At 41.0% G+C, this 23,526-nt stretch overlaps 1 protein-coding gene across 3 annotated transcripts in view; it reads left to right on the top strand.

The window, feature by feature from the left end:
- The window catches only part of RFX3 (regulatory factor X3), a 703,712-nt gene that overhangs the window by 324,107 nt on the left and 356,079 nt on the right, over window positions 1-23,526 (top strand). For all 3 annotated transcript variants that reach the window (XM_029613424.1, XM_029613416.1, XM_029613406.1), the window contains exon 2: window positions 14,893-15,017. In XM_029613424.1, coding sequence (XP_029469284.1) covers window positions 14,901-15,017 — 117 coding nt within the window. In that variant the 5' untranslated portion in view covers window positions 14,893-14,900. The remainder of the gene's footprint in view (window positions 1-14,892; window positions 15,018-23,526) is intronic.

The following is a 23,526-nucleotide window of genomic DNA, read 5'->3' as shown; positions in this document are numbered from 1 at the left end:
TGTATAAGGATATGGACAGAAATCATCATCAACATAAGGTGTACTCAGGCACTTCTTGTAAAGAATGTGTCATAATTGTTTTAATGAAACTTTTCCATTATGACAGAAAGCATTCACAGGGAGGGTAATTTTCAGCAATGTGCATAAGTCAACACAGACACACAGAAGTATGTACACATAAAGTTATACTTGTAAAACACCTCATAATTCTGTGCTGAAAGTAAGTGTGTATGTTTCAGTATGTGTACATTTTTTTTTTATGCAGAGAGTAGCATACTTCCTATACTATTTTATAAAAATACCCAAAACATGTTTTATGTGCAAAATAATTGTAATGTGTGTGTATTTACTGCAGTTTGGCGGTAATTTTCAAAGGAGCAGCACGTGTAAATGTAACATACTATCATAGGAATTTTCAAAAGCTATTTATGCACATAAAGTGCCCTTATACATAAATATCTTATGGACAGTTCAATGGCATATATTGTAGTAATTTTCAAAAGCCCACTTAATTGAGTAAATGCTTTTTAAAATCAGGCCCTTTATGCGTGGAGAGTTATTTTATATTTATTTAGAGATTTTTATATACCGCGGTACGTATAGTTATACATCACCTTGGTTTACAGTAAACATTAATTTTAGCAACAGGCTTTACATTAAACAGTTTATACAATAAGTAAACAGTAAAGTAAATATAAGTTAGCAATATCTTTTACATATAACCGTTTATAGAGTAAGTAAACAATTCGCAGCTTGAGTTTGCACATACTTTGCTTATTCAAAAACTTAATTTTGCAAATACTTTTTCCCATTTATATTTACACGTGACACTGCTAATGCACAAATACTTAGAGCTTTTATAAAATACTTGCACGCGAACATGTCGCTTACATGCATAACTTCCAATTTTATGAGCTGAAACCTTTTGAAAATTACCCCCACAGGACCAAACTGTAAAATCAGTTCTTTGAAGCATAATATAATTTGTCTGCATTTGCATAGTTCTTTTCCATTTAAGCATGTTATAATTTTTACCATGATTAAATTATAATGTTCAGGTTCCTTTGAAATGGCTCAGTCTGATGGCGATGGTCAAAGCCAATTACTTGGGTAAATAGGTTGCCTGGAAATTTCTCTCACTTTGTCCAGTTAAATGTCCATTCAGGGTTCCCTAGAAAAGCAAGTTGAGAAATAGATGACAGAGTAAGGTAGTTAAAGAGGGTTCTCTGCCGATGAGCAGTTCATCTACTCACACAGGTGGGTGACATTGCTGGACAGCACAGCCATGTAACACATTTCCAGAACTTTCCAGTAAAGACTTGAAGACCCTCTGAGCATGTGCAGCTGTTCTTGAGTTCTTTCAACCGCATAAGTGTGCCTCAGTTAATCTTTTCTGTTTGTATTGACAATCACATTTCTGCGCTCCACTCTGTTTTCACTGCAGTTTATTTTTTGCATTATTTTTTTTCAGCTTTCCTCCTTAGGCAGAATGTGCTTAATGCTTTTATTCTTGAACATATACCTTAAAGGTTTGTTTTTTTTCACTGTCCTTATCGGGACCCCCTTCTTGCGGTAGCTTCTGACAAACTTCCTGGCTGCTAGCCCTTATTTCTCCTTGAGCTTTCTGTTTTAAATTTTTTTTATTCCTGGGGCTGGCTGGCTGGCTTAAGGGATCCTGGTTCGATTCCTGAGTCATCCAGAGTAATATTTGCTGGCCAGATTTAGAGTGTATGATACAGGCCTTTGGAAGGAGCCCTTGTGCTTCAGGACTGTTGTTGCAATAACCAGACTAGGAGCAGCTGGACAGTGTTTTAAAACAGAAACAATCTCCTGGCAGGTGTGATTGAAGGCTGATGGCTCCAGAATCCCACCACTGGCTCCAATTAAGCTGGAAGAAAAAGAAGAATGCAGGAACTGCTAAGCAAAAAAAAAACAAAAAACCCTCTCGCTTTGATTTTGCATTGGCTGGTTTTCTAGCAATGACAGAGAAGACCAGCGGCTTCAAAAAGTGCCCAAATCACTGACCATCAGAAGGTCAGCTATAAATGGATGAGTTGGAATCATTTTAATTCTTTATTTATATTTCACATATTAACATAAGCAAACAACTCAATTGCAATATTTTGGAACCACAAAAAAGAAATAACTAAAATAAGAAATACAACAACAGAAACAAAATATATGAGGACCCTAAATAATCAGTCCACAATAAATGTGTGTGTGTGTGTGTGTGGGGGGGGGGGGGGGGGGCGCACAAGAGAGCATCAGCTCTACAGGAGAAATCTAAAGAATTTAAAACAAACAGAAAGCCACGGAGTATTCTGTGCAGACACAGCACATTCTTCTACAATCCAGGCAGCCGGAGGTGCAAGAGACAGTAACTTTGCTGGCCAAAAAGGCTGATAGCTGCAGGGGGGGGGGGGGGGGGGGGGGGGGGGGGGGGGGTCGAAGAAAATATACCAGATATCTTGAAATGTAACAATGCACTTGCAGGGAAAGCACAATGTAAAGGAGGATCCTAACTGCAATAACTTAGGTTAAGGGAAAATTGCTTCCTTGTCTTCTGTTCAAGCAACATCTGGGGACATACAAAATGTATATGTCATAAACAAAACCTCTCTAAACTTGAAAAATGTTTTTAACAACCATTCTCTATCTGAATCCAAAGCCAACTGAACAATTGCAGGAACATTTTCAAAGGAGTTCAAGAAATATCTTTTGGAAATTCTCAAGGCTCCTGAGGCGGCAGTACCCCCATTATCCAAATCATATAACTTGCCCCCATGTAAGAAGGAAGAAAATCAAGAAAATGCTCACGGCATGGATTTCCTAACTCCAAACTTGGACTTACCTCAATTACTGGAAACTTCAGATACTGCCCCAGTACAAGCTTGGTGGTCACTTTTGCGTTTGAATTTGATCGTGATTGGGTGTTGAGATTATTTTTTAAGGACTGTCTTCAGCCTTTTTTCCATCTCACTATCAGGGTTTACCCTCACATTTCCAGGCAAATGCAGAAGAGGAGGCATCAATGTCTTTTGATGAGACCCAGGGTTTTACAGATTGGGGCTTTGTTGTTTTGAAATTTCCATGCAAATGCCTTATTAAATATAAGGGTCTGTCACGTGTATTCTTTATTCCTCCTCAGTTAATCTTTTTTCTTAGTGATAAACTGGTCTTGCAGCCTGGGGTTAATGTTCTAGTTCAGCTTGCTCCTCCTTCAGATCAGAAGGTTGAGTACCCTGAGTATTTGTTTTTGTACCCGCTATATTTATACTTCTCTTTTTTTTTCCCTCAAATTCTCATAGGGGTTTTTCTTTAATATTTGTTATTGGATCCCTTATTGTGGACGTATGGAAACGAAGAATAGAATGTATTTCTTCTTTTGTTTGTATTTTGAATTTTTTTTCCCTCCTTCTCTATTTCAATATTGTTTTCTTGAATTTATTGGAAAGTGCATAAATAAAAATTAAAAAAAAAAGTCAAAGGAGTTTCGCATGTTGTAGCCATTTAAAAAATCCATTTACCCGAGTTAAGTGTACTTAGCACGGGCAAAACCTATTGACAATTCGATGGCATATATTGTAGCAATTTTCAAATGCTCACTTAGGGGTAGATTTTTAAAAAATACGCTTGCACATCCATGTGCATGCGCTACCTGGCGCTCACACATGGATGCACAATTTTATAACATGCGCACACCAGTGCGCGCATGTTATAAAACTGGGGGCGGTGCTCGCAAGGGGGGGGGACACAGTTTAGCAAAATTCTCGCGGCGACGCATCGCGGCCTTCCCCAGTTCCCTCCCAGTCTGCTTCAATTAAGGAGCGGACTGGGAGGAAACTTCCCTTCCCCCCTACCTCACCTTCCCTACCCTTCCCTTCTCCTCCCCAGCCCCTAAATGCGAAGTTTTTTGGGGTTTTTTTACCTTCTTTCAGCAACTTACTTCAGCTCGGGGAGCTGAAGTAAGTTGTGCACGCCGGGAGCTGGGTCTTCGGGACAGCAAACAATGGTGCTGACCCGCCCTGCCCCTCCCCACTCAGAAAATGTCCCCTCCGGCCTGCCCCCTTCAGGAAGGCCTGCACTTATGTGCATACTGGCCTTTACGCACGTGGCCAGACCTTTTTGAAAATAGGCTCGACGCGCGCAAGGCCTGGCCATGCATGTAAAGGCTGGATTTTACGCGCACGGCCTTTTAAAAATCTACCCTTTATTGCGTAAAGTGATTTACACTTTTAAAATTCAGTCAAGTATGTAAATGCTTTTGAAAACCATGCCCTTTGTATTATTGGAACCATGTCTGTATCAGACCTTTCTAGGAAACTGGATAAATCCAGAATGTCAAAGGACAGTTGGAACAACTGTCCCTTAAGAGCTTACTTTTCGCCCTGAGGAAGGTCATAAATATTAGAAACAGGTGGAAAAGGCATAGCTGGAAGTTTCAACATTTCACATAAATACTGTAAACATATCATAAGGAGAAACAATCAAAGATTTAGGAAAATTGACTATATGCAGATTCCTGTGTCTGACCACATTTCCCAAATTTCCAATTTATTACAAATGTTCAAATTGGGCCAGATTTTCATATCTACACATGGGCGTAGATTTGTGCGCACAACCCGGCTCGCACAAATCTACGCCCAATTTTATAACATGCGTGCTCAACCGTGTACATGTTATAAAATCCAGGGTCAGCGCGCACAAGGGGGTGCACACTTGTGCACCTTGCATGCGCCGAGCCCTAGGGGAGCCCCGAATGCATTCCCCGTTCCCTCCGAGGCCGCTCCAAAATCAGAGCGGCCTCAGAGGGAACTTTCCTACCGCCCGTCACCTTCCCCTCCCTTCCCCTATCTAACCCGCCCCCCCAGCCCTACCTAAATCCCCCCCCACCTTTATTTTTTTATTACGCCTGCCTCTGGGCAGGCGTAGGTTGTGCGCGCCGGCCAAGTGCCGGCGCACAATCCCCTGTCCCGCCCCCAGACCTCCCCACCCAATCCCCGCCCCTTTTGGACATACGTGCATCCTGGGGCTTGCACGCATCGCCGGGCCTGTGCAAAATAGGCTCGGCGCGCATAGGAGGGGTTTAAAAGGTTACGTGCGTAACCCTTTCAAAATCCACCCCATTGTCTTTTGCTATAATAGATTTATTCACATTCAGACCACTCAAATGCTTTTTTTAGCTGTCGTTTAAAGTCCAGCAGAGGTAGAAGCCAAGGACCAAAATTATTTATTTATTTATGTATTTTTCAGGTTTTCTATACCATCATTAAGACAAAAAATCTATCACAACGATTTACATAAAATTCAATTAAGTATGAATAAAATAAATTAAGAGAAAAGTACAGTAATTAAAATAGTAAATACAGAATAATAGCAATATTTCTTCATAAGACTAATAAAAAATGTTAAAAGCTGTGAAATGTGAGCAAAGACAGCTGTAACCCAATTGCAGCTGCCCATAAGGTCTCAAAATTGAAAGTTCCAGGTTCTTGTAAAAAGTCCACTTCCAGCGCTCGTCCTTGCAGGGTGTCAGTTTCGGCCAACCATGCAGCAACCCATTTTCCAGTGTCGGCTATCAAACTGTCTTGTCGTTCATTTTCCACCCGACTCACTACATTAGGACCGTCGCCTAACTCTGATCTACTTCCCTCTGCCAAATCACAGAGCTGGGCATCATTATCAACAGGTGCCTGCCCAGTAAGGTCTCCAACCTGTCTGCCTGCAGGAGCTGCTGGGAGATTCTGCTGTTCAGGAGATAAATTCAGCATCTCAAGGAGGTCAGGGGACTCTTTATACTCCTTGTGTCTTCCAACAAGAATGTGCCTTAGGCCTCCATGTTCCCTTCGCTGATGGTAAATTTGTCAATCAGGCCAGATGCTTCAGGAAGCCATGGTTCAGAGGGGAAACCTTGGACTTTTCTCTTACATTTAATCATTGAGCAGGTAAGCACTCCAGCCTTAACGAGACAAATGCGCACAGCAACAACTACTTCCTCCCCCTGGTCTGAATCAGGATCATGATGTGTCCCTTTGCAACATCTGCTCCAGGATGTCACTGAAAGTCATCAAGTTCTGGCAGATGAGACTACTCATATAATCTCATTCTTCTGTGATGTAACAGTGCAACTCGGTTTTGAAATCACAGTCCTTTCTAAGATGGAATGTCATAATCACTGTATTATGATGGATGGAGATAATTCACGGAGGGCCATGTGGAGGATCATTATGAAAAATGTGAGATACAGTACTTTACTTAAGAAATTGCATTTTTGGTCATAAAAGGAAATGCGAAATGTAACTCAGTCCTTTAGTTTTTCTTGTGAATTCCTTTACTTGCTTGGGTAAGCAGTGTCAGTATTTAATTTTAACAGCTGGGCTCCAAGAATGGGAAAACAACTTATTGATTTTTTAAAACTTGCAGTCTAATCAGTCTGTATGCATTTAACAGTGGGCTAAAGAAAAAAACAATCTTCAGTGCTGGACAACACTTCCCATGGGGAACACACTTGAGGTTGCTCATGCAATTCCTTACAGAACTGTCTGCCAAAATCTTTTATTCATGATTCTGTTAATTAGAAGCATATCATTTCTTAAAGATCAGTTTTTATATCAGCTTTGTCAAGACTTATAAAGTGGATACTTTTAAATGTACAATATCTTGAAGAAATTATCATAAAGGTATATGTTAGAACCTGCCATCACGGTTATTGCAAAAGAAAATTCAGATCTGATTTCTTTAAGGTCCCCCCCCAATATAAGCAAAGAAAGGAAGAAAACTCTTTACAAATCAGGCCCTTAGTTTGAAATTTCAGTTTAGAATTATGAGAATAATTTTCAAAAGGAGTTACTGGCATAAATGGCCTTTTATTTATTTATTGCATTTATATTTACTTCTGAAAATTGCCCAGGGGGCGAGCATGTAAAAGTATGTGCAAAAGTCTTGTCTCACACTACTTTTACTCGCTCTACAAAAAGGCATTTCCAGAGGAGGCAGAGTTGGAACCAGGGACATGATTTCTGTGCATACATTTGATTTTTGAAGGTATGCCCACGAATAATCACGCACGAAGTTACGCCTGCTTCTGAGCAGATAGAACTTTGAGCCTGTACATTGGCGCTGCCTACGTGCACACCTGCAAAGTTTCAAAGTGGATTTATGTGTCTACATCTGCTTTAAGAATTCCAGCTAAAATCTTCAGGTAAAGAGTTCCAGCGGACTGTGTGAAAATTACCCTCCTATGCAAATTCATGGACTGTTTAGGAAGATTAGTGCATAGTAGCATCATAACAGTTTTAGACTCAATAAAGGCATTCTTGTTCCGTCTTCTCAGTGTCCTAGACACCCATTGATACATTTTCTGTTTATACATCCCTGCATAACCATAAATAGCTAAAGGTATGTTCAGTTTATTTTCTAATAACATAGTAACTTTGTAAATGACATCAAACAAAAGGCCAGATTAGCCCATTTAGGCCATTTTGGTTAGATAAGCATATAACACCCATATGCAACAGGACACCATTTCCCATGTTTTGATTTTAAATCTGATCCTTCAGCCCTTTTCCTACCATGGTCTACCGTATCAGTCCAAGCATGCCCAGAGTCTCTTCAGCATTCCCTCACATAGCCTTCGCTTGACTCTGTTAAAGGCCTGCATAATGTTATATCCCTGCTTAACCTCTGCTTTTCTTTGTCTCTGTGGTATCTCTAGATATGGGAGATACTCCTTTCATCTAAGCTTTTGTTGTTCATGAAACTTTCTGCTTTTTCTGATCTGAATTTTGAGATTTGCCTATGAGTCATACTGTTTACAGTTTTGAAAAGCAATAGGTTTTCAGCAGGTTTTAGGCATTTTTGTTGGTTTTTCATTCACAAGTGAATTATTCCATGGCTTTTGGAATAATTCACTTGTGAATGAAAAACAAACAAAACTGGTTTGGGAAACCACTGAATTATTTGCATTATCTACACAAGCGCCACCATTACAGATATTGATTGTCTCAATGTTTAGAGTCACTCTATTTATTTTGACTGCAGAGTTCTGTGCTGTACAATGTAAATAGATAGAGCCCTCCACGCACCATGGAATATTATTACAACAGTAAATTATATATTTAGGAGTTTAGTAATATTGTAGCATTGAATATCTTTGAATTCTTTGCCTTAGGGGTAGACATTGTTGGCCAGCCTCTCACCCCCTGTCCCATTTCTTATTTCATCCTTGGGAGAGTCTTAGTGGCAGTGGCTACAAGCCCTTTTTATTTCTTACAACACTCTGGGGTCAATGCAGTAAGACGTGTGTTAAAACAGGCGCTCGCTTTCCTAAAGCGCACACAGCCACATCCCCTAGATGCCCGATGCAATAGGTAAATGAGGGACTGCGTAAAAAAGGACACGCTAGGGAAGAATTCTGCATCCTTAGGGGTAGATTTTAAAAGGATGCGCGCGGGCGTACATGTACCCGGTGCGCAGACATGTACACCCGATTTTATAACTTGCACTCGCAAGTTATAAAATCAGGGGGTGGTGCACGCAAGGGGGTGCACAATTGTGCACCTTGTGCGCGCTGAGCCGCGCTGCCTTCCCCCGTTCCCTCCCCCCTAGCCTGACCTTCCTACTCCTTCCCCTAACCTTTCCCTCCCAGCCCTACTCTAACCCCCCCCCAAAGTTTTATTTTATCTTTTGCGCCTGCCTCCAGGTAGGCGCAAGTTGTGCGCACCAACAGCCTGCAGGCACGCGATCCTCCAACACACCCATGCCCACCCACGGACTGCCCCTTTAGTAAAGCCCCGGGGCTTTACGTGCGTTGTCGAGCCTTTTTAAAATAGGCCCGGTGTGCGTAACCCCCCCCCCCCCCCCGCGCGTAGGGCTTTTAAAATCCGGCCCTTAGCGCGCAAATGTATCGGGTGCCCATAATTACAATGTGTGTGCATCCACTTTATCCTGCTTCAGGCCAGTTTCACTCCTTGCTATTGTGCATGTATATTTTGCGTGTATATTGTGCGCATAAAGTGTGCATCCAGAATTTTTTTTACATCATCATTATATTTTATAGCTTTATTTTTAAATACCACATTTAAGGTTTGCAATGACACTAAGTAGGAGGAAAACAGAGGACAATATTTTTTAAATTTCTCATGAGCCCTTGACTCGTGGATTGACTTAACACCACCTCTGGGGCTGGAATCAAATTTGCCGCATTAAACAGTGTGCATTGGGCACCCAGCAATTTTTTGCATGGGGGGGGGGGAATAGCTAAGAGCCTCATCTACATGCAATTTACATTTGATGAGCACTATTGTCTACACATTTGTTTGGGCGCGCATTGTGGATGTGCTAATCTCCCTTTTTGCTTCAGGTGCTAGTCTAGTCTAGTGCATCCAAAACATGCATAAACCAATAAAAGGCCATTGCACCTTTTATTGCAATGGCCTTTCTATCTCTTCCCTGTGTCCCTGCCTTGTTTCTGCTATTTCTCACTTTCCTTCTGTGGTTACTTTATTCAAGTGTTAATTTGTATCAGGCCGATACAGTAAAAATTGCGGGAGAGCGGGTGACTGCCCGCTCTCCTGGCACGCGCACAGGCCACTCTCCTGTGCGTGCGATTCAGAAAAAAAAATTATTCAAATTAAGGCCCGTGGTAAAAAGAGGCGCTAGGGACACTAGCGCGTCCTAGCGCCTCTTTTTTGACAGGAGTGGCGGCTGTCAGCTAGTTTGACAGCCAATGCTCAATTTTGCCGGCGTCGGTTCTCAAACCCGCTGCCAGCAATGGGTTTGGAAACCAGATGCCGGCAAAATTGAGCATCTGGTTTTCAAGCCGTGGGCCGGCAGAAATTAACGCCTACCTTTGGGAAGGCGCAAATTTCTGAAAGTAAAATGTGCGGCTTTGCACATTTTGCTTTCTGTATCTCGCAGGAATGACTAATAGGGCCATCAACATGCATTTGTATGTTGCGACGCTATTAGTTTCGGGGGGGTTGGACGTGCATTTTCAACGCGCTATTACCCCTTACTGAATAAGGGGTAAAGCTAGCGTGCCGAAAACTTGCATCTAAACGCGGATTACCAGTGCACTTTGCCGGAGCACACTGTACTGTATCAGCCTGTATGTCTGCTAAAGAGCAATTATGTAAATAGGCTGCTACCCAGCCCAGCATTCTGAACTTTGAAGGGGCTGAAAGGATATGGGATAAATAATTACCTGCCTAAAGTAAACAAAGACTTTGATGGCCTCAAACTTTTACCTGTCTAGCCCAAGGGCAATGGTGTTTCTCATTCAAGGTAGCCTCTTTAAAGACGCAGGGGATCATGGATTGGCAGTGATTCCAATGCCTCCATTCCCTCTAATTCCTGCACCATTAAGAGCCTGACTCAGATAGGACATAACTTTGCTGCTACAGATGAGGGTCTGAGCCAAATGAGGGTGATCAGGCCCCCAAGGCCTACCCGTGGTTATGCCTTTGCTTTGCCTAAAGCTTGCTTTCCATTTTCTAATCCATAGCATTCAGCAGACTAAGAAGTTAACAAAGACACCTATCTAGAGATCAGACCTTGCTTTTATTTGGTACACTGTTGTGACATATGATTTTAGGTGGAAGTGTTGTCTAATCAAGAGAACATCTGATACATATGTATTCCATATGGCTTTGAGCAAATCAATTTGTCTCCCTGCACTTTGGTTTATCCAACTTTACCAGATAATAATAATTCCATGTTCAGCCATAGACTATTTGGGTAAGTTAACTTAAACCAAATATTTAGCAGCAAAGTCACGCCACTGAATATTCCTGGTTAAAGCCTAAATTATCTGGGTAAATTTATTTGGATACGTTAGGACAGCGCTTTGATATGACTAAAGTTATCTGAATAATTTAGCCATATAGTACAGAATATTGGTGTTATCTATCTATTTATTTATTTATTTATTTGACACTTTTCTGTACCGACCTTCATGATAATAACCATTTCAAATCGGTTTACATAGAACGAGGTAAGAACTTTAACAATAAACAATCATTTAACAGAAGGAGCAAAGTTACAATCAACAAGGTGGATAAACTTGAAAACAAAGGTAGCTGGAAAAAAAGAGTAGAAGGAGGCAGATAACCAAGAACAAAGTAAGCTTACAAATTAGTAGTTTGTACATATTGGCTGCGTAGAGGTTCCTAGTTCCAGAGTTCGTGAATTGTGACTAAGGGCCGTTAGTGTGTTTCGGAAGGTTGCGGGAAGGCTTGGCGGAAAAGCCATGTCTTAAGATTTTTTCTGAATGTTAGATGGCATGGTTCCAATCTAAGATCTGTGGGGATGTTGTTCCAGATTGTAGGGCCTGCTATCGAGAATGCCCGGTCTTTCGTGATAGTGAGACATGCGGCTTTAGTCGGGGGGGGGGGGGGGGGCTTGCAGAGTTCCTTTGTTTGCTTCTCTAATTGGTCTGGTAGAGGTATGGAGTCTGAAAGCGATTTCAAGGTCGAGCTGTAAATGATTGTGGACTGTTTTGTGTATTATGGTGAGGGATTTGTGTAGGATTCTGTAGTTTACTGGCAGCCAGTGTAGGTTCCGGAGAATGGGTGAGATGTGTTCTCCGCGGTTGGTGTTGGTCAAGATTCTTGCTGCGGCATTCTGAAGCATCTGTAGAGGTTTGGTGGTGGAGATGGGGAGTCCGAGGAAGAGAGCGTTGCAATAATCTATTTTGGCAAAGAGCATGGTTTGTAGGACTGTCCTGAAGTCGTGGAGGTACAATAGTGGTTTGAGTCTTTTTAAAACCTGAAGTTTATAGAAACAATCTTTGGTCGTGTTGTTGATAGCTTTCTTTAGATTTAGACGGTTATCGAGGATAATACCGAGGTCTCTTACATGTGTGACCTGAATGTTGGGGTGGGTCTGTGGGGGGAAATTGTCTTGGTTGGAAGAGATAAGGAGGAGTTCAGTCTTGGCGGCATTAAGGACCAGGTTCAAACTGGTGAGGAGGCTGGTGATGGATTGTAGGCAGTTGTTCCAGAAAGTGAGTGTTTTTGTGATAGATTCTGTTATAGGAATCAGAATCTGCACGTCATCTGCGTAGAGGTGTAATATATTAGGTTTAGGTTCGTTAGCAGCTGGCAGAGGGGGAGGAGGTAAATATTGAAAAGGGTAGGAGACAAGGATGATCCTTAAGGTACACCTAGCGAAGATTCTATGATGGGTGATTCTTTATTGTTAATTTTTACCTTGAAGCTTCTGTTGCTGAGGAAGGAGTTGAACCATTTGTGAATCTATCCTGATAGACCTATGTCTGAGAGTCGATTAAGAAGGATGGAGTGGTTGACAGTGTCGAACGCCGCCGAGATGTCTAGAAGAACTAATAAGAAAGAGTGATCTTTGTCTAGTCCCATGATGATACGGTCTGTCAGGGAGATGAGGAGGGTTTCTGTGTTGCGAGATTTGCGAAAGCCATATTGGGAAGGAAAAAGGATTTTGTGTTCTTCCAAGTATTCTGAAAGTTGGGTATTGACCAGTTTCTCTGTGAGTTTGGCTAAAAACGGAAGATTAGAGATGGGGCGGAAGTTGGATAGATCACTAGGGTCTAGATTAGGTTTCTTGAGGAAGGGTTTGAGAGAAGCGGTTTTTAATCTGTCTGGGTAGATACCTTGTGTTAGAGAGCAGTTTATAATGTTAGCCAAAGGTCCAGTGATGGTGTCTGGGATAAGTAGCAGAAGTTTAGTTGGGATATTGTCTGCCGGGTGGCTGGATGGTTTCTGTCTCTTTAGTAGGGTCTCAATCTCACTGGAAGAGATTAATTCAAAAGTGTCGAGATTAGCTCCAGTATGTTTGGGGATATTGGAGAGTGGGGGGGGGGGGGGGGGGGGTTTGTGTTGGTGGGGAGGAGTGCAAGGGTGTTAGAAATCTTCTTCTGAAAGAATAGTGAGAGCTCACTAGCCTTGGATTGTGCCTGTTCGTCTGGGATGGTAGGTGGGGCTGTTTTTGTGATCTGTGAGACGTATGAGAAAAGAGCCTTGGCATCGAACTGTAGGTCGTGGATTCTATTGGCGTAGAACTCTCTTTTTGTCCGTAGAATGGAGGTCCTGTATAGATGGAGGGTTCCTTTGTATGCTGATAGAGTTGCCGTGTTGGGGTCTTTGCGCCATCTGCTTTCTTTGTGTCTGAGGTCTTGCTTCAACCGTTTAAGTTCTAGGGATGTGAATCGTTTTTTGACGATTTAAAATATCGTCCGATATATTTTAAATCGTCAAAAATCGTTAGAGCCACGATACAATACCAATTCCCCCGATTTATCGTCAAAAAATCGTAAATCGGGGGAAGGGGGAGGGGAAGGGGGAGGGCGGGAAAACCCTTTTGTGCCGCCATTTTGCAAAATGGCGGCGCAAAATGGCGCCGGCTGAAGACAACACGATTCGATTGCAGGAGGTCGTTCCGGACCCCCGCTGGACCCCCAGGTAATTTAAGGCATTTTGGGGGGGTTCGGGAGGGTGGGGGATTTATTTTAAAGGGTCGGGGTGGGTTTTAGGGTGTTTTAGTGTGCCGGTTCACGATTTTAACGATTTTCACGATATTTTAAAAACCCAAACGGCGACAATACGATTCCCTCCCCCTCCCAGCTGAAATCAATCGTTAAGACGATCGATGACACGATTCACATCTCTATTAAGTTCAGGGGAGAACCAGGGTTGTTTTCCTTTTTGCGCTGAGTTAATAGTTTTTACAACTGAGGGGCATAATTTGTTTGCTACTGTTTCAGTTATCTTGTGCCAGGAAAGTAGCGCTGAGTTGGGGTTGGATACATCCAGGTTTGTGAGTTCCTTGGACAGATGATCACTGAATAAGTCGGATGCGCATGGTTTCCTAAAGTGAATGGTAGGCTGGTCCTGTGGGGTGTTTGGATGTTCTTTAGTGGTAAGGGTGGTGGATATCAGTACGTGGTCTGACCAGGGGACTGGAGTGCAGACTGGAGCAGTGGCGAGAGATATGTTGGAGTTAATGAAGATGAGGTCGAGAGTATGTCCTGCCTTGTGGGTGGGTTTGTTAACGATTTGATTAAGGCCCATTGCCTTGAGGGAGGTGAGGAGAGCTTCGCCGTTGGAAGAGAGAGGTGTGGCATCGATGTGGAGGTTGAAGTCACCCATGATCATAGCTGGGAGATCCACGTTGATATGTTTCATTATAGCTTCTATGAGGGGGGGGGGGGTGTTTGAAAGCACACTGGGAGGGCAGAGTAAATGGCTCACACATATAGAGAAAATACAACATAAGTAATGTGTGGCAAACTGTATACACTGGTCAATATATGTTAGCAATAATATTTTTAATTGTAAATGCTCACACATAAGTGGTACATACTTAAAGGCAAAGAAAACTAACGTAGTGTGAAAATGGGGGTATATGCCACACATTACTTATGTTGTATGTTATCTAGCTGTGACCAGATAACTGGCCCTGTCCCGGAATGCCCCCAGAATGCCTCTGATTTATCCAGGTAAGTTTTACTCATCTAAACACTTACCAGGATAAGTTAGAGGCAGGGATCGCAATGGAAATTTTAAATCCCATGGTTTGTCCAGCTAAATCCTGAACTTAGCCAGACAAACGTTTTCAATAATGATCTCATTGTTCCTTCTTTCTTCTTTTTTGTTAGTTCTCATGCAGATTAGACACCAGAATTTATAGCCAAACTTTCCACTATTCAGGTGACTGTGTGTGTGTGTATATATATATTTCAAAAGAAGTACAATCAAAAGGATTTGGAATTGTTTACATGGAATGAAGGCACTCTCAAATGCTAATTTCCATTCTGGCATATAAGCTTGTAATTTTATAGAAATAAAACCATTCTATTAGTTCTTAGATTCTGTTTTGTTAAATGTGATTTTTTTTCCTCTCATTTATATTATTCAGAGTCCATCATGCAGACATCGGAGACTGGGTCGGACACAGGTTCAACAGTGACTTTACAGACTTCAGTGGCTGGCCAGGCTGCGGTGCCCACACAGGTTGTACAACAGGTACCAGTACAGCAGCAGGTGAGTGATTTGGGTTTCCTGTGCTGTATCTAATCATAGTTGTACAGTTTCACAAATGAACTGACAGAGTGATTTTCCTCTCATATAATGTTTTATTTATTTATTGATTGATTTGTATTTAGTTATACTTGATTATATACTCATGCTTTCATCCTGGGAGAATTACAATAGACAGATTCACCAAAAGGTTGAGCTATATTGCAAATAACTAACAAATTTCTCCTTCCCCAACCTCTCCCAACAATTCAACTTCAACCCCTTCATCAATCATCATCACTCTATTATAACCCCGATCCTAACATATCCATCTTTCCATAAACTTTTATTTTCTTTTTCATTTCAAGGCAAACACAGTATATGAAGGAACACTGCTTTGGAAAAGCAACATTTATCTTAAATGACCATTAAAACAGACATAATAGCAACAAATCATTGTGTCATTCACATTAGCAAGGGAAAAAGTGAAGAGGCTACAGTAATGGAGAAAAAGTATGAGCAAAAAATAACATTCAGGAAATACAGACACAGAAAGAAGAGGACAGACAAAAGTATCAAGAGAAATAAAGGGAGTTGTGAAGGGCAGTTAGACAGGCAAAGGCTCAAATAGAGAAGTATATTGCCCAATCAGTAAAGGCAAAGGAGATATATATATATATATATATATATATATATATTTTGCATGTTAGTGGAAAAAAGAAGGCCAAAGGGGGAATAGTAAGAATTAAAGGGGAGGGTGATCAGAAGAAAGCAGTTTCTTTTAAATAATATTTTAGCTTGGCATTTGTGCTAGAAAGAGAGGGTGATGAACCAAAGGCAAAAGGCAAGGACTTAAGGAGCTGTGGGATGAGCATTTACTGAGGTGCTAGTATTTAGTATATTGGAACTATTAAAAATAGCCAAAGTTCTGGGATCTGAAGGTATCTCACTATACTCCTCACAACTCTGTTCAGCTGATTGCTTCAAATAGAAGTTCCAAGAGACTGGAGAAGAACAGATGTAGTATCGCTGCACACGGGTGGTAATAAGGAGGAAGCAGAAAACTACTCATCTGTTAGCTTAACATCAGTAGTAGCTAATATAAGGAAAGCACTTTTGAAGCACAGAATTGTACAGTACCTTGAAGCTAGTGAGTTAAAGGATCATAGACAGCTGGCTTCACAAGGGGAAAATCTTGCTAAACAAATTTGATTGATTGATTTCTTTGAAGTGACTAGAAGAGTTGATCAGAGGGATGCAGTCGATTTGGCCTATCTGGATTTCAGAAAAGCCTTTGACACTGTTCCACATAGAAGACTGGTGAGCAAGCTGACCTGTTTGGAAACTAAAACATAAATTATAAACTAAGTGATAAATTGGTTGAAAACAGAACTCAGAGTGATAGTCAATGGAGACCCAATCTGGTGAAGAAGTCGTGACCTTCAGGTGCCACAAGGATTTCGTGCTGGGTTCAGTTTTCTTCTGTGTCTTTATAAATGACATTGGGGAAGAGTTAGAAGAAAAAGTGGGCATGTTTGCAGATGATATACAAATTTGCAACACCGTAGGCATGCCAGAGAGGGCAAATAAGATGAATGATGATTTTTAAAAATTTGGAAAAATGGTCAAAGGTATGGCAGCTTTGCTTTAATCCAAAAAATGCAAAAATCATGTATATAGGGTGAAGAATCCAAGAGCTAATTATCTTAATGGAGGTCAAGAACAAGCAATCATTAAACAGGAAACAAAACTGGGGGTCATCTTTGATGACCTCAAGGTGGTTAGTCAGAGTGATAAAGTAGATGAGAAAGCTAACAATATGCATGGGTTCATAAAGGGAAGCATTGCTAATAGTAAGAGTGAAGTAATATTACTGGTCTATAGGTCTCTGGTGAGACCCCACATTGAGAACTGTGTTTAATTCTGGAGACCACATCTACAAAATGACCTGAACTATAAGCCATACATAGAAAGATTGAATAAGCTAAAGATATACTATCTACATGTCTAGAATGAGCAGTGTTAACAGCTGGGTGTTTTCTATCTCCTTTGAAGAAGTGACCAGAGAGAGAGGCAGGGAGGAAATCCAGGGCTTGTTTTCTCATGTTCCTTCGGTGTGGACTATAATCCCTCCCACTATATCCCTTACCTACCTATCCCAGGATCTGCCTTTCTTAAATATTATTCCAATGGCTTAGATGAAATTATCACTCAATTAAATTAATGGTGAACAAAGGGATTCTTTAGATTTGTTAAAATAATATAGTTGTCCCTCATAGGAACACACACCCTGCCCTAAGGCATAAAAAAAAAGAAAAGCTCCACTGTTCAACTTGGTGCCTCCCTCAGACACTGAGAAAAGTAAAAGGCTATAAAACATCACCACTGTGGTCTTCAGCAAAAGCACTCTACCTATACAGGTGATTTGGGGTAGATAAGATCCATTGCAAACCAAAGTCAAACTATACAAAGTATCTTCTCCCTATCCCCCTGCAACCCAAGCTCTCTGTCCAACCCTAACACAACACTCCTCCCTTCAACTGGGCCTTCTTAATGTTCACTCTGGAAAAAGCAAATTTTGACTCATTCAGGATCTAATTGAAGCAGACCAACTCCAATCCTGTGTACCACAGAGACCTGGATAGGAGAAAATGATATTGTTCTCACTCGGCTCTGCCTACCTGGCTGTCATATTCATTGCACCCTTTGGCTCCTGGGCCGTGGAGGAGAGGTTGTTGGACCTGGAGCTAGTAACTACTAAAGAGAAAGGAAGATCTGACTGCCTAGTGTGACAATCCCTTACAGAGAACCCTCGTTGGATTTCCTGGGAGGCCCCTTGGTTTGGCTTTGTACACTTCTGGCGGTACAAATAAAAAAGCTTTAAAAGATTTGTAATAACTAATAGGAATGCACTAACTAGCTTCCTTCATATTTATTACTACAATCACTAATATTCACCAGCTTCGACTACTGTAACTCACTCTTGATAGGACATAAGAACATAAGAACATAAGAAAATGCCATACTGGGTCAGACCAAGGGTCCACCAAGCCCAGCATCCTGTTTCCAACAGTGGCCAATCCAGGCCATAAGAACCTGGCAAGTACCCAAAAACTAAGTCTATTCCATGTTACCATTGCTAATGGCAGTGGCTATTCTCTAAGTGAACTTAATAGCAGGTAATGGACTTCTCCTCCAAGAACTTATCCAATCCTTTTTTAAACACAGCTATACTAACTGCACTAACCACATCCTCTGGCAACAAATTCCAGAGTTTAATTGTGCGTTGAGTAAAAAAGAACTTTCTCCGATTATTTTTAAATGTGCCCCATGCTAACTTCATGGAGTGCCCCCTAGTCTTTCTACTATCCGAAAGAGTAAATAACCGATTCACATCTACCCGTTCTAGACCTCTCCTGATTTTAAACACCTCTACATATCCCCCCTCAGTCATTTCTTCTCCAAGCTGAAAAGTCCTAACCTCTTTAGTCTTTCCTCATAGGGGAGTTGTTCCATTCCCCCTTATCATTTTGGTAGCCCTTCTCTGTACCTTCTCCATCGCAATTATATCTTTTTTGAGATGCGGCGACCAGAATTGTACACAGTATTCAAGGTGCGGTCTCACCATGGAGCGATACAGAGGCATTATGACATTTTCCGTTTTATTCACCATTCCCTTTCTAATAATTCCCAACATTCTGTTTGCTTTTTTGACTGCCGCAGCACACTGAACCGACGATTTCAATGTGTTATCCACTATGACACCTAGATCTCTTTCTTGGGTTGTAGCACCTAATATGGAACCCAACATTGTGTAATCATAGCATGGGTTATTTTTCCCTATATGCTACCTAAAACATCATTAAGACCACTACAACTACTGCAGAACGCGGCAGCCAGAATCCTCACCGGCAAAAGAAAACATGACCACATCACCCCTGTGCTAAACAGCCTACACTGGCTTCCCATAGAAAAAAGAATTGAATTCAAAACTCTAACCATCCTACACAACACAATATACAATGCAAAATGCAACGCCCTAAACAACATTGTACAGATACACAGAGTACACCGCATTACAAGAACAGCGAGCAAATTACAACTTGACGTTCCACCAATATCACACGCCAAACTATCCAATGTTAGAAATAGAGCCATCTCCATAGCCGGTCCCTCTCTCTGGAACTCACTTCCAGAGTACGTAAGCTCACTAAGCAACACCAAAGCATTTAGAAAAGAACTCAAAACATGGCTTTTCAGACAAGCCTACAAAGACAGAATTGGATAATCATACACGAGAGAAATATCCACTGACTGCTAAATAATGCCACTGACGAGACTAATACGGATGACGATATCTTACCATTTTTTCAAATATTGTAAATCAATTTCCATTCGCATGCCTAATTCACAAATCCAAGATTTATTAACAAGATTTACTATTATCACGATTTATATATTATCACTAATTCAAGATTTATCAACAAGATGTATTATCCCCAGCTATCCAAAACTTGTAAGACGAGGTTATATATGTTATTCCTTATCTGGTTACTTGTTTCCAATTTGTATTACATTGTGTTATAGCAGTTGTTTCTCATATTGGAATAAGTTGTTTGACCTGTAAACCGGAGTGAAGGCATTCAGCTATACTTCGGTATATAAAAATTTTTTAAATAAATAAATATTATCTGATTGTGCATGCACAGATAAAACAGGTCACCAGCAATAACCCAAAATGTGAGTGCTTCAAGTGGCATAGCTAAAATTCACATCTTATAAATGATTTTAAGACATTGATAATAAGCAATAGACAAATCAACGGTCAGTATATCAGACTCTACAGGGTAGATTTTATAAATTTACGCACGCGCGTACTTTTGTTTGTGCACCAGGCGCGAACAAAAGTACGCTGGATTTTATAAGATACGCGCGTATCTTATAAATTCCGGGGTCGGCGCGCACAAGAGGGTGCACATTTGTGCAACCTGCGCATGCCGAGCCCGGCGCGCGCTGCCTGTTCCCTCTGAGGCCGCTCCGAGGGAACCTTCCTTCCGCCGCCCCTCACCTTCCCCTCCCTTTCCATACCTAACCCACCCCCCCGGCCCTATCTAAACCCCCCCCTACTTTTGTTGGCAGATTTACGCCTGCCGAAAGCAGGTGTAAATCTGCGCGCGCCAACGGGCTGCTGGCACGCCATCACCCAACCCAGGGGCTGGTCCGGAGGCCTCGACCATGCCCCTGGACCCGCCCCGAACTGCCCCCTGACCCCGGACACGCCCCCCAGACACACCCCCTCCCGTCCTTTTACGAAGCCCTGGGACTTACGCGCATCACAGGGCTATGCGTGCGCCGGCGGCCTATGCAAAATAGGCGAGCCGGCGTGCGAGTGCCCTGCACGCGTAAATCCGGCTGGATTTACACGCGCAGGGCTTTTAAAATCCGGCCCTACATCAATATTAAAGACATTATATGAATGTTCATTGAATTCTAAGAACTAATACCTAATTCATGTAAATAGTACCTATGCATAAGCTTATATTTTGCCTACATGATAGCAGTTAGCTTTTTGCAGTAAACTCTAAATTTCTCTATATATAGTTATACTTGGCTACTAAAGATTATATAAATATTCATTCCTAGCATGCTGTAGCTATGTCATTTTCAGTACTTCTGCCTTCAGCTGTTTGTAACTAGGCTTAAAAGTGCAGTCTCAGTCCTTATGATGGCTATTTATTTATTTGTTTACTTTTTTTATTTAGGCATTTTATATACCATCGTTCCATATATAGATTACAACGGTTTACAAAGTGACAGTCATAGTTATTATTTAACAGACAATGGTTGGTTATTGTGTTGGTATTCATAGACATGCATTAATATTAAAATAAATTATCTAGAGTGTATTACTAAATTATCTAGTATTTAAGGTAAAATGTATGTTAAATTAAATAAAATGATAGTGTTTGCATTATAGTCAGTGTTGTCTGAGAATCTTATATTCTTTAATTTGGATTATTCTTCATGATTTGATTATTATCTTTTATTCTTAATGTCTTTGTGGTTAAGTATATTCTACAGTTCTTAGGTTAGTTCTTAAGTATTTTTGAATAGCCAATTTTTTAGTTCACATTTAAATTTCTTTCTATCTGGTAAAATACTTAGCTCAGAATTCCAGAGCTTTGGACCCACTATGGAGAACACACGATCTCTTATTTGCGTCAGATGGGTGCTCTTTATTGTGGGAATAGACAATAGTCCTTTATTTTGGGATCTTAAGTGTTCTTTGTGGATTTTATGATTGTAGTGTCACTCCTAGCAAGCCAATGTTATTGGAATTAATGATTTTGAATATTCTGGCTTGTACTGGTAACTAATGCAGTAACATAAGGAAGGGTGTAATATGATCATATTTCCTAGATACTAGTAATAGTCTCGCTGCTGTGTTTTTTTTAATAATTGTGGAAGCTTTAAGTGACATACCGGTATACCTAGAAGTAGGAATTACAGTAGTCTAGGTTTGAGAAGATTAGTGTTTGCAGCACAGTTTGGAAGTCAGCAAAAGTTAATGGTTTCAACCGATGTAGAATATGCAGCATGGCATATCCTGTTTTGATTAATTTACTAATGTACATTTTCATTGTAAGGTTCTCATCTAGCTGTATACCTAAATTCCATACTTGATTTGATGACTGTTATCTAGGTTCAGAGCAGGTGGTTTGACTATTGATGAATTTCTTCTTAGCCAAATGATTTCAGTCTTTTTAGAGTTTAAAGTTAAAGTTGTGAAAGTTCTTGTTGTATCAATTTCATATAGGATGAGAGTATCGAAGCTGTGTTTTCAAATGATTTGACGAATGGGATGCAAAACTGTAGATTGACTGCATAGAAAAAGAACATTATTCCTAGGTTTGTCAGTAATTTGCATATTGGGAGCAAGTAGATATTGAATAGTGTTGAGGAGAGAGCTGAGCCTTGTGGGACATTTATGTCACACTTGAAAGTATTGGATATATGATTGCCCAGTTTGACTTGGCATATTCTGTTAGAAAGAAACGAGGAGAACCATCTGAGGACCTTGCCATCAGTCCCAATGTTTCCCAACTGATGGCATAACATGTTATGATCCACTGTGTCAAAGGCTATAGTTAGAGCAATTAGCACATCAATCCCTCATACAACAGAGTCCATTAGGGAGATGAGTAATGTCTCAGTTGAGTGATGTTTCCTAAATCCAAATTGATTTGGGGAGAGAATATTTTGACCTTCCAGGTGATTTACAAGTTGCGATAACACTGCTTTCTCAAGGACTTTTGCAAGAAAAGACAAGTTGGATATTGGATGATAGTTATCTCATCATCGGTTCTACCAGTCCTATTTATAATAATCGGCTTTATTACTGCTTGTTTTAACCCATTAGGAACAGACCTTCTGAAAGTGACAGGTTAATTAATTTTGTGATAATCTGAGTGATTACTCCCTGTACTTTTTTCAGGGAACTGGCTGAAATTGGTTCAGGTGGATAATTGTCAGGTATAATTTTAGACATGATTTGACTAATTTCCAGCTTCGATACTCTGTCAAACGTGGACCATTTAACTATGCCACTTGATTCTTCAGGTGCTTTTATTGTGGTACAGATAGGGAATTGTTTTCAGTTTATTGATTTTGTTTGAGTGCGGTAGCATATTTGTTGCAAGAGGCCCTTGTGTAGTTGTAGTTTGTAGAGATGGAAGATGTAGGGTCTTTAATTAGATCCCCGTGAATTTGTTTGGCATAGTAATCCTTTTTTGCTTTATTGGTCAGTGCATGGTATTTTGTAAGGAAGGATTTATATTTCCCTAGGGATTTCAGCAGATGGACATTTCTGCCATTGTTTCTCTAATTTCCTAAGGTAGTTTTTAGTGCTTCTTAATTCATCATTGTACCAAGGCTTTTTATGTTTGGAGTTTTTCCTATCTTTGTTAATAGCTTTTGTCTGGAAAGGGCTACGTTTTTTAGCTATGTCGTTGACTAACTTGTCCTAGGAGTTAAATGCTGATATGGGATTGGTTTGATTTAGTTGATGGAATTTGTTTTCTATTGCTTCAGTGAGTACTTCCACTTCTATGTTTTTCCTGATGGTAAAAGTTAGTGTATTCTCTATTCTATTTTGTTTTTGGTTGGTAAAGGTTATTTCTGTTTTTATTAATTGGTGATCAGACCAGGGCAATGTTGTGTGTGAAGTATTGGTTAGGGAATTGCTGATATTAGCAAATATTAGGTCTAGAGTGTGGCCAGCTTTATGAGTGCCTTTTGAGATGTAAACCCAAATTTTTGATGGTCCATGTATGTAAACTCCAGGGGTTACGCATGTGGCTGGGCCATGCATGCGCCGAGTGCATTTTAGAAAGAGCTCGGCCAAGTGTGTAACCTCCAGTACACGCAGAAGTGCCGGGCCATCGAAAAGGGGTGGGCCAGGGGGTGGAGTCTGGGTAAGGAGGGAGCCGGCTGGGACAGCAGCCATTAGGCCCTGTGCTGGGGAAGCGTGTGC

Source organism: Rhinatrema bivittatum, chromosome 1, assembly GCF_901001135.1.
Source record: "Rhinatrema bivittatum chromosome 1, aRhiBiv1.1, whole genome shotgun sequence".
NCBI classification, from domain to species: Eukaryota; Metazoa; Chordata; class Amphibia; order Gymnophiona; family Rhinatrematidae; genus Rhinatrema; species Rhinatrema bivittatum.
Note: the sequence above shows the minus strand (reverse complement) of the source record. Positions and strands in the feature narration are given on the sequence as shown.